The 12,305-nt window shown below is 33.2% G+C and overlaps 1 protein-coding gene across 1 annotated transcript; it reads right to left on the bottom strand.

The window, feature by feature from the left end:
• Nucleotides 1–1,132: 1,132 nt before the first annotated feature.
• LOC134843996 (universal stress protein Sll1388-like) lies at nt 1,133–9,756 on the bottom strand. Its single transcript, XM_063860427.1, has 3 exons — nt 9,232–9,756; nt 6,155–6,337; nt 1,133–2,095 (listed from the first exon to the last, which is right to left on the bottom strand). The coding sequence occupies exons 1-3, from the start codon at nt 9,388–9,390 to the stop codon at nt 1,868–1,870; spliced, it is 570 nt and encodes a 189-aa protein (XP_063716497.1). The 5' UTR covers nt 9,391–9,756; the 3' UTR covers nt 1,133–1,867.
• Nucleotides 9,757–12,305: the final 2,549 nt, after the last annotated feature.

The following is a 12,305-nucleotide window of genomic DNA, read 5'->3' as shown; positions in this document are numbered from 1 at the left end:
CGTCTCGAATCGTCAATTTTCATGAAGTTTAAGGAGTATACAAAGTGATATCTTGGGAATGCTTACTTTTTTGATAAATTAGAAGTTCATTATAACTGCGTAGTTTAGCAAGTGTATTTTTCGATCTCAGACTTTTTTTGCAAAGTACAAAAAAAGCGTTTTAAATAGTCTGTATTCTGCAAAACTAGAAAAACTTTTCATTTTTTTATTTTGAGCTGACGACAGCAATTTCTACTAGATCCATCTTGAAAAATATCGTTATGCAAAAACTGATTCTTCGGATCTACATCTCATTTTTCAGATTTGAATTGTATATTAAGTAGACTAATTTAACTGTGACCGAATTTTTTGAAAAAAAACTGGCTCAATTGAAAAAAACCTTATGACTAAAACTTTATTACCGATTATTAAGCCAATTTTTTCACAATCATAATTATTGAAGGTTTATAATCGTTTATAGTATCTTTTTTTGCCAAGAAAATGTCACGCGAAGATTTTTACATTTTTTATATAAAATTTTCACTTGAACATTACGGAGCCAAATTGTGCACAATTTTTTGTCTGTATTTTCCTGGATTCCAGAGACAAAACTTTAAAAATGATAAAAAAAAATTTGTCGGAACAATCAAAAGAAATGAAAGAACAAAAGAAGAACAAAAGGAGCGTCCTTGTTGCTGAATTCGCTTACAATTCACAAAATACACAGTTTGGCCTCTTAATGAAAAGTTGATATTTTTCTGATGTTAACCTAATAGAATTTTTGTTAACATTTTTCCAAAGGTTAAAAAATAGAGGCCTTGCCACACTTTGGTTCATCTAAACACAAAATTTTATCACGAAATGAAAGTGTCATAGAAATCATTCATATTAAATGAAAAACTCCCGCAGTAGGTGAATGTTAACTCTTCCAGAAAAATCTGAAAACAAAAAAAACTGTGTTTATAACTTGGTGGTTAAAAAAACTACAAGTACGCATCATGAAACAACTCTAATCGAGAAGAAATGAAAAAACGAAAAACATTAATTTGAAATGGGTTGAAAACTGTTAAAACGTTTTTCTCATTTTTCACATAAGCCAACCTCTGTGAAAAGCATAACCGATAAGCTATTATGATGCAAGCTCAAAGACAAAAAGATCAAATAAAATGAACTATAATCGATTATAAGCAAATAAAATAGGTTTTTGTGCATAAGAAACATAGAAATTGGAATAAAAATAATCGATTCTAATCGATTATGATCGATCATAATTGATTTTAACTGAATCGAAAACCCGACAGAGTAATAATTGATTATAATTGATTATAAAAGTTTATAACTCATTGTATATTTTTTTCAAAGTGGTGATTATAATCAATTATTAAGTAATTGTTATAGAATTTCTCTCAATTTTAGTAAAACTGTTTTTAAAATTAAGAAATTAACACAAAAAATGGATGCGGGTAATGAAGTTCCCAAAACGCGATTTACGTCTAGTGTCCAAACTTAGAAAATTATTTGCGCAACCTATTATATAACAAAAATTACATTGCATTTACGGAATGACATTTTTTGAGGTCGCGCAAAAGTCTTTCTATCAAGTCTCGATAAGTCAGGACATAATTCGAGATGGGAAAATTCAACAATGTTAAATTAAACACAAATTCGATGAAATTAGTGATTTTAATGAATAAATACTACATCAGTGGGAATACAATAACTTTAACAATTAGTTTGCGTTTATAATCTATGAAAAAATCGCCTCGTGAACAAATTGTTATTTAATTCACATGCATTTGCTGACACATAACTACATAATGTCTCAGTTCAAAAACGGAGTGCTTGTTTTTGATTAGGTCTATCGCTTTTCATCGACGATGTATTTTTTTCATCTGGACGATGTTGAAGTTTTGGACGATACTGAAGTTTTGGAAGATGCTGAGGTCATGGACGTTATTGAGTTTTGGCGAGATTTAGATGGACGGTGCTCGGGTGGCACAATTAGTATGGGCAAGTGGGCGTGGTGCAGGATGTAGTCGGACACTGAGCCGAGCACAGTTCGTCTCACTTTGCCCATACCTCGTGAGCCAATCACAATCAAGTTCGCGCTTTTCTCCTAAAATGTGTTAGCATACAGACTTATACATCTGAAAGTTAAACATTAAAGTTGTTGTACAATAACTTTTCTGTTAGTCAACTTTTGTGCTTTCCAATATCTATTTTATTAGTGCTTTCCTAAGAACTTATTTTTAAAGTTCCAAATATAATATTCAACATTTCCATGAAAAATTTACAAAATATAATGCACAGCAAAAAGCACAAAATTAAGTATATTGAAAACTATTCAGTCTTTTGACAACGTGCTCCTGACACTCTACTTTTGACCATCACCTTCCAAAAATTGATATAGATACTCGTATTTAAAAAAAAACAATAAAAAGATGGGATTCAAGTGCGTTTAGCGTTTTGGGTTGTTTAGAGAATAAACTTTGAAATCGTGCAAATCTTTTCCCTGTCAAGACATGAAATCAAAAAAGGCATCAAACATGGCAAGAAACAAACTACTCCTCTTAATTGGCGTCCTAAATTTTTGGAAAAAAAAACAATTACAACAGCAGTTAACGAAACTGACTTTCAATTTAAGTTCTAAATCTCACTCAAACCAAAATAGATTTCTTTTAAAAGCCGCAACGAGACATTATTATTGTTCCAATCTGAAAATTTTTGGTTTCAACAGTTTTTTCTACTCTTGGTACTTTTGAACGCCCAATAGAAAACAGGTATCTTCGATTGTTTTGATGAATATTTGGGAAATAAAAATTTGCCAATTTGGTCGGAATAATGGACCAAGATTTTAATATTTTGATGCCCATTACGTAAACGCTTTTAAAATAGCGCGATAAGAGTTTCCGCTATCAAAAATGTTACAAATTGCCTCAGCCAATTGCATTTTTAATTCCAAATTAGTTCTCAATTTAGAAAATAAGTTTTTTTTTGGCTGCGGAAAGGGTCAGAGAAACAAATTAATTAAAAAACTTCAAAACTATCAGGTTCATGAATTTAAACCGAAGAGATTTGAAACGAGTTGAGGCGCAGTTCTAACATCCAAAATTTCGCTGCACGAGAAGTCCAGTGTGAAATGAGTTGAGGCGCAGTTCTAACATCCAAAATTTCGCTGCACGAGAAGTCCATTGTGCTGGTTGCATGTAAATTGATTGATTGCCGTAACTGGCCAGAATTGCATTGCAATCCGTTTTATACAGATAACAAGACTGCTCGTATCAGGGTGAAGCCCTTAGTGTTCCGACTGCCTTTTAAGGTTTATGGAGCAGTAATAACATAAAAAATTAAATGAAATACAAAAAAATGAAATCCCCCCACACGCCATTTAAAGTAAAAAAGAATATATTTCGCTCCTTGTAACAAATCAATTATGGCAAATAAACTTCTTTCAACCAATTTGAACAATTTCTAAGACGGATTAAATCTCGCCTACGCGTTAATAGCGCGAAATATATGGCGCGTTAATTGTCCCAATTTGGCCAAAATGGCAATCTTTAAACCCTCATAACTTTACGAAAAATGATCACAGGTGAAATATATTTTCAAATATAAGCTCAGGACAACAATAACTTTCGAATGATATAAAAAAATTCCGTCAAAAATGGCTAGTTAAAAAGTCGAAATTTGTCTGAAGAAAAAAACCCACCCCGAGCACAAATATTCCGTTACTTTCGTATCGAAAGTCGGAACAATAAAGCACAGACCTAAAATAAACGATTATACAGACAACAAGACTGCTCGTATCAGGGCGACTGTCTTTCAGGTCTATGAAGCAGTGTTTGCTTTTAAAAAATGATGAATTTTTCCAAAACAAATTACAAAAATTTCGAGTTTTTTGAAATCATCCCACCACATGCCATATAAAAAAACAAAGTGATAGAGTTGGCTCCTAATAACGAAAAAAAATTATGACAAATAGCTTTCAACCAGCTTGGAACAATTTCCATGAGGGTTTGAGTCCCCGCTTAGGCGTTAATAGTGCGAAACATATCACGCGTTAATTATCCCAAATTGGCTATATTGGCAATCTTTAAACCCTCATAATTTCAATTTTTGGCTGATACCATACAATTTTGTCCAAAAATGGGTAGCTAAAAAGTCAAAACCTGTCTGAAGAAAAAAACCCACCCCGAGCACAAATATTCCGTTACTTTCGTATCGAAAGTCGGAACAATAAAGCACAGACCTAAAATAAACGATTATACAGACAACAAGACTGCTCGTATCAGGGCGACTGTCTTTCAGGTCTATGAAGCAGTGTTTGCTTTTAAAAAATGATGAATTTTTCCAAAACAAATTACAAAAATTTCGAGTTTTTTGAAATCATCCCACCACATGCCATATAAAAAAACAAAGTGATAGAGTTGGCTCCTAATAACGAAAAAAAATTATGACAAATAGCTTTCAACCAGCTTGGAACAATTTCCATGAGGGTTTGAGTCCCCGCTTAGGCGTTAATAGTGCGAAACATATCACGCGTTAATTATCCCAAATTGGCTATATTGGCAATCTTTAAACCCTCATAATTTCAATTTTTGGCTGATACCATACAATTTTGTCCAAAAATGGGTAGCTAAAAAGTCAAAACCTGTCTGAAGAAAAAAACAACCTCGAGCACAAATATTCCGTTACTCTCGTTATGAAAGTCGGAATAATAAATCAAAGACCTAAAGAAAATATAACCAAAAAATTAATTTTGACCGACTCTGTTTTGATTTAAATCCAATTTTGACAACTGTTTCTGATGTCATTTTCAAACAGATTTAAGTAACAATCATTTTCAATTTGAATCGTTTTCATCCTATTTTTATTTTATTGCTCAATAGAGATATCAGACAACATTCAGATTTTCTCGCCTGGCAAACAGAAAAGAAAGAAAACGGAAATAAAAACTTAACGCATGCATTTCAATTTTCTCTTTGTTTGGCCTGAAATAATTATGAGTACAACTAATATCAACAAGACTGCTCGTATCAGGGCGAAGCCCTGAATGTTCCGACTGCCTTTTAAGTTTTATGGATCAGTAATAACAAAAAAAATTAAATGTAATAAAATGAAAAAAAATTTTCTGAAATTTGAAAGTTTTTTGAAAAAAATCATCTTCCACACGTCATAATAAGTACTAAGTATAAATTTTGCTCCTATTAACAAATCAATTATGGCATATAAGCTTCCTTGAACCAATTTGGAACGATTTCTAAGACGGATTAAATCTCGCTTACGCGTTAATAGCGCGAAGTATATCGCGCGTTAATTGTCCCAAATTGGCAAAATGGCAATCTTTAAACCACCATAACTTTACGAAAAACGATCACAGGTGAAATATCTTTTCAAATTTACGCTCAGCACAACAATATTTTTCGAATGAGATAAAAAAAAATTCGTCAAAAATGGCTAGTTAAAAAATCGAAATTTGTCTGAAGAAAAAAAAACTCACCCCGAGCACAAATATTCCGTTACTTTCGTATCGAAAGTCGGAACAAAAATCAAGTTATAAGAAAGTTTCAATTTAATGTTCAGTTGTGAAACAAAATTGAGTTTTGAACGATGATAATGAAAATGACATTTGAAGGAAACTTGCATACATTTTCATCGCCGCCGGAACCTTTAGATTTGCAAAACTTGAAAAACTTTGCCTTGAACTCAAAAATTTGCTAGTAAAATAATCCTCGAGTGACTCTTTTTCTGTAGAGTGACTCAGCTGATTTATGCTTCGGTAGATAGAGCAAATAAACAATCTCCCCCTAACACTAATTGACAAAATCAAGCGGTAAGACCTGCAAGTACTATGCTCTAATCTGATTGACTGAAAATTAATGCTTTTCAGCAAAAGAACTCTCTCTCCCCCTGTTTTGATTTAGGGGGGAAATCGTTCACTTGGTCCGACTATTTGTCTTGTTATGCGGGCTCACGCAATTATTTTTGCTCTTCACAAGCAAAAAAAACTCAAACCTAGTATTATTAAGGGGCAGATGTTATACATCGTCAAACATTTGCTACTTTTCGGGTTGTTTATATTTATTTTAGAGCTCGCCTAAAACCCTGTTTTGACCCCTATTTTTCAAAAGCACATAGAAACTTTTCCAACGTATTCATGCATGAGCGAACTAACCTTTGCGGCCTTGCAGGCGTTCTCTCCGACTTTATGGTTCTGGTCTGTGGCTTCGAACTCAACAGTGACCGGCTCATCTTCCACTAATTTCTCATACTGGGCTTTGAGACTCTCGGCTTTGTTCTTTTCGTCCCTCATCATGCGAGCCCACTCGTCTGCACCTGCCTCGCCCATCGCCATCACCTGAACAAACGTCGGCTACTGAATAACCCTGGATGACCTTCATACATGTAAGTTACGCGGCAAGTTTAGTATGACTTATATGGCAACAAACGCTTACATCCAAAGCACAACGTTGAAGTATGGGCACACGCGAACAAATTCCCCCTCTAATCGACCAAGTGAACTATCTCTCTACCCCCCCCCCCCCCCTCCCCTTAAAAGGAAGAAACAAATAAAAAAAACATGTTAAACTATTGCAAGTTAATATCAAAACTGATACAAAATACTTTAGGAGTTTTTTCCGTGTTTTCTGACAAAATTAGGTAGCGCAAATAGTCAGACAGTGTTTATTAACAAAAATTAATGAGAGGATTCACACCTCGCCCATACAGTGCTGATTTAAATTAACCGGACGCCAAAAATAAAATTAAAATTACGCCAATTATGCTGATTTAAAATTAAGCCAAAAATACCCTGTCGATCACAGACATATTTATATCAAAGTGAGCCCCTTACGAAGTCCAACAAACTTTAAAAAGCGTATATCCTGCAAAAAAAATTGCAAACCGTTTAAAAATTGTTTTTAAATAAAAGTGGGTATTTTATATAGTAAAAACGACCTTTTTTGTCCATCAAACAAAAATGAATTAACTAATACAATGTTTTGGAGAATATACACTTCTTAAAGATTGTTGAACTGCGTAAGGGGCTCACTTGGATATAATTATGTCTGTGATCGACGGGGTATTTCTGGCGTAATTTTTGATTAACTAAGAAAAGCCAAAATGACCCATTTTTGAGGTAAAATTTTTGGCCTGAATTTCGCAAATCAAGTTACACCATATTAATTCTGCTTAAATTTTAGGCAAGTTTTGTCTTCATAAATTTCCACCTAAACTCAACCCAATTTGAGAAAAAGGCGTTTTAAATTTCAAGTTTAATGCGTTTTGTCCGGTTAATTTAAATCACTGTATAAAACGGGGGTTTAAACTGCTGGCATGAACATTTGATTTGCTAAAAATAGGAGCAGCGAATCTCTTAAACTCCCCCTATCGTTACCTAGTAAAGAAAAACTAGCCAATAACTAATTCAAGCTAGAAAAGTTCAAAATGAAGTTCAAATCGGTTAAGCATTTGCAACCGGGAGAAAGGATTATTTAGAAAAAACTGGAGTAGCAAGTTTAAAATTAAAAACTGTCTAAACTTTGCCATTATCACGTTATCAAATTATGTTTTTTTCTTCAGGCAAAACCGCATTTTAATTAGAACCAGACTTTTTAGTTTGAGACAAACCTTTTTTTCTATTCATTGCTGCATTACTAAGCAAAAAAAAACATTTGAGTTCTTACTCAAAATTGAATTGTTTGTGGAACTTAAAAGTATTGAACATATTTTCTATTTCTGAAAATCTTGACAAAACATACTCAAATTACCTGAAAGAGCTGTGAGAAGTTTTCGGCTTCTACTGAAATCAGCAGTTTTTTTTTCGATTTACTTATTTTCGAAAGCATCGAGCAAAGTTCGTCGAAAAAAAAACAGAAAAATTGTACTTCTAATCCGTTACAATATTGCAGAAAAAACTTTTGTTTAATCATGTGTTAAAAAAACATCAGAGGCGTTCGCATAAACTTTTTTGAGGAATACGTTGAGGTTTAAAAAAACAAATGTATTTTTTTGGCCAACCAGTTCAAATGTTTCCAGTAATTTTGGAAGTTTTGAACATTTTTGAAAATTTGAACCAAAGTAAGAGATTGTCTTTTTATTGCAGACACTCACTCACCTCTCCCAATACAACAAATACTTAGGAAACAAATCTAAAATTGTTACTGATGACACTCCAGTTGGGTTTAAAATATCAATTTTGATAATCGAAAAACGACAAACCAAGATTGTTTAGGCATTGATGGAACTTTCTGAGATAGTGCAGAATGTTTAAGCTTGGGGGTTTTTTTATTCAGTCAATTTTGACTCTTTAACTAAGCGTTTTTGACAGAAACTGTTTTTATCTGCTGTCTAGACCTGTCATGAACAAAATTTTTATTTCTGACTTGAAATACTTTATATCTAATCAAAATTTTTGGTCAGAAATTTTTTATGAAAAGTTTACATACAGCAGGAATTTTCTTAAAATTTCGTATTTTTCATCTTATTTCCGATCACAAACAAGTCAAATCTAGGCTATTTTTAGCTAGAAAATTTTTTTGGTGGGCTTGACCTCGCAAACTGCTATTAGTTAGGCGATTGTGCTAACCGCAAGGCCACATACGTTCACAGTAGTCATAGCAACCTAATTCAGAGCAACATTTGTTCTAACAAGTGTTAATTTGCATTTTGTTGCTACGGCTATTGTGTATACCCGAAGCATGTTTATCTTGTTGTGGTTGAGCAGTGAACTGATATCTGGTTACTTCTTTCCAGAATAAGTTTTTTTTCTAAGCTAGAGAAGAAATAGATAATTTCTGTACAGAGAAAAAAGTTGAAAACTTGGCTAGAAAATCTATATAATATTTCTATCTAGAAAATATTTCTATCTAGATAATATTTCTATCTGGGTACGGGGAGCTCAAACGTAAAAAAAATTCACCTGTGTTTATTTTTTGTGACGTTATGGGGGTAATGCTAAATTGCTAAATTGGCATAATTAAAGCTTGATATACTGCGCTGTCATAACGCGCGTATGCGTCGCATTCAATCATGCCAACTTGAATTGAGGAAAAACAATTAGTCTTATTTATTGAAATGCAAGACGCTAAATACATCCTTTTGTACGTTTCATCAGCGTGTGGGAGGATAAAATGATGAAAAAAAATCGATTGTTTTCTCCAATTTTTAAATCAATTTTATGAGCAAATTTTTAAATCTTCTTGATATACGACTCATATAACAGTTGTTGTAACAAAAAACAAATCAACTTACAGGCATTGAAGGCAATTCAATTGAGTGAAAAAGGATCAAGTGATCATTTGGCTTCATCGTGTTCTCGAAGTAGAACTTGAGGGCCCGTTCCGAATGTTCCGACTTGTCAATAGGAATGAGAACACGTCTTGGTATGACTGAGCTCGAACTGCAGGTCATTGTGAAAAAGAGGCTTGAAAAGTTTTGAGAGTAAAATTAACTGTTTTAGATCGAGTTGAACACTGAAAATGGAGACCAATTTTCTAAGTCTCTGTTATCTCTGCGTCACTCAATGTTGGCTTTGAAACGAACAATGAATATCTATGATGCTTGGCAATCTTTAAGGAGTATGAGTTCTGCCTAACTATCGTGAAGTTTTTATAACAAAATATCCGAAAAATAAGAGAGATTTATTGTACCAACTCTGATAAGAAACCGAAAATCAACAAAAGCATCTGCACTGAAAATTATCTAATTCATCTCCAAATAACAGTTGTGAATCTTTTGTTCAACTTTATTTGAGCTGAGATATAAGAGAAGACATGCCGAGTTTAAAGATGAACTTTCACTGTCAAAATGTTACATTCTTTGAAGACTTTGTGGCTGCCTCGTGATCAAATAAAACTACTCCCATTTCAGATTCACCTCATATTCGCCCCTGACTTAATCCTTGTAGATTAAACTTCACCCAATTTTGTGATAATATGACCATGCGTTCGCCAAGTCACCAAAGTTTGCTCATTTTGGGCTTACATGGACTGATTTGTTTCTATAAGACGCCAAAAGTTTTTCAGCATAGTGTCAGGGCGTTCCTGGAAATTCAAAAATATATATAAAATATGAATGTGGAGAATTCAAAAAGTATACAGTGCTGATTTAAATTATCCGGACAAAACGAACAAAATTTGAATTTTCAAACGCGTTTTTCTCAAATTGGGTTAAGATTAGACAAAAGTGAAGAGAACAAAAGTTGCTTAGAATTTCGTCAAAATTAATATGGTGCTATTTCTTCTCCGAACTTCTCAACCAAAATTTTAACCCAAAAATGGGTCATTTTGGCTTTTTTCAATTAATCAATAAATACGCTGAAACTTCTTTATTAATTGATGAAAAAATTACATCACAAGAAGCCTCCTACATAGCCCAACAAAGTTTAAGAAGGGTTAAATCTCCAAAAAATAGCGAAAATTGTTTAAAATTTGTTTTTAAACAGAGATTCAGGGTTTTATTTAGTAAAAATCACATTTATTGACAATCAAGTAAAAACTTTTTTTCTTATACTGTTTTCTGGAGATTTAACCCTTCTTAAACTTTGTTGGGCTATGTAGGAGGCTTCTTGTGATGTAATTTTTCATCAATTAACAAAGTAGTTTCAGCGTATTTATTGATTAATTGAAAAAAGCCAAAATGACCCATTTTTGGGTTAAAATTTTGGTTGAGAATTTCGGAGAAAAAATAGCACCATAATAATTTTGACAAAATTCTAAGCAACTTTTGTTCTCTTCACTTTTTGTCTAATCTTAACCCAATTTAAGAAAAACGCGTTTGAAAATTCAAGTTTTGTTCGTTTTGTCCGGATAATTTAAATCAGCACTGTATTAGAGCTTGGAGGTTAAAAAAATGTGATTACAAAGACTTTTTCTGTTTCATAAAAACGAAAAAATAGGAAGCCGAGTAATTCTGAAACAGCACTGCTGACTACTCGAGTAGGCTCTTTCAGGACCAAGAATGAATGCTCATTTTCATGAAAAAAGTCGGTTACCCCCCACCTCAAGGATTTGACCAGCTGCCGACCAAAGAATCCCCGTTTTTACTATTTCGAGAAATCAATTTTCGGCTGACGGATCCTGTAGACTAATTTTAAGGGGGGAGAGCGTGCCACCCAATTTTTTTGGTCAAAATTTTCTAAAAAAGTGCCTAAAAATGCCTTTTTGGCCTGTTTTTCAAAAAATTTTGGCCAAAACAGTGTCTTTTTGGTGCTTGGGAAGAGCTCGGAAAACCAATTTGGTCGACCTAAAAAAATTTCGGCAAAATTTTTGAATTTTTTTTGAAAATCCGCCTCCCCCTCGAGAACATCCTAGATCTGCCCCTGAAATCTATCATAAAGACCTCCTTATCGATGTGATAAAATTTTCTGGCTATCACAATTGCATAATTGTCCCAAACCAGTTTTTGTCTGCAATAACTTGGTAGATAACTTTTTCTTCCAAGTCCTGAAAAAAACTTTCTAAAAACTTTATTTAGAAACTTCCTAAGATGCTATATTACAATAGGGGGGCGATTCAAGTTAAATAGCTGGATTTCTCTTTATAATACTTCGAAAAGTTTTTATAATTTGATTCAAAAGCCAAACTTTTTGGGAAAATGAAAGTTTGATTTTTTGAATAACATTTAACCTGGTAATTTTTATTTAAAAAAACTATCTCAGTAGCATGTACAATTGATTGAAAAAGAAATGACAATATTGTGCATTATATTTCATGAATTTAATACATGCACTATACTCAAAGTTCGAAAATACCGCCTATTGTAGTAACATATCACCACTTCTTAAATAGCAACTTCATTGAATCCAAAACTAAGCAAAGTTTCTTTTAATTCAGCGTTTTGTATGTATCATTACGAAGCCAAACTGTGCAGTAAGTAGGCGCGCAATTTTGTGTCTGTATGTTCCTGGATTCCAGAGACAAGCTTTTAAGCATGCTAAAAAGTTTATCGGAACGATCAAAGGAAACGAAAGAACAAAAGAAGAACAAAAGGAGCTTCCTTGTTAAAACTCACAAAATGCACAGTTTGGCATCGTAATGATTCGGGTCGACAGCGCAGAATATATCTTTACTGCAGATCTATAGCATTGAGTTTGTACTGTTTGCCCATTAGACTACGGTAACTTTTTTAATAGGAGGTTTACTCCGACGAAAAAAAAGTTATAAAAAACTTTCAATCAATTTTAAAAACCACTTGAATTGTGAAAGAAATTAAAATATCATTGTTTTCACCAGTTCAATACACGGTGAAAAGCACGCTTATTCAAAAAAAGCATACTTTTTTAAACAAACGTTAAAGTAGAGAGCGCGTCAACTACATACTTTCAC

The sequence above is a fragment of the Symsagittifera roscoffensis genome, chromosome 4 (assembly GCF_963678635.1).
Source record: "Symsagittifera roscoffensis chromosome 4, txSymRosc1.1, whole genome shotgun sequence".
Lineage (NCBI taxonomy): Eukaryota > Metazoa > Xenacoelomorpha > Acoela > Convolutidae > Symsagittifera > Symsagittifera roscoffensis.
Note: the sequence above shows the minus strand (reverse complement) of the source record. Positions and strands in the feature narration are given on the sequence as shown.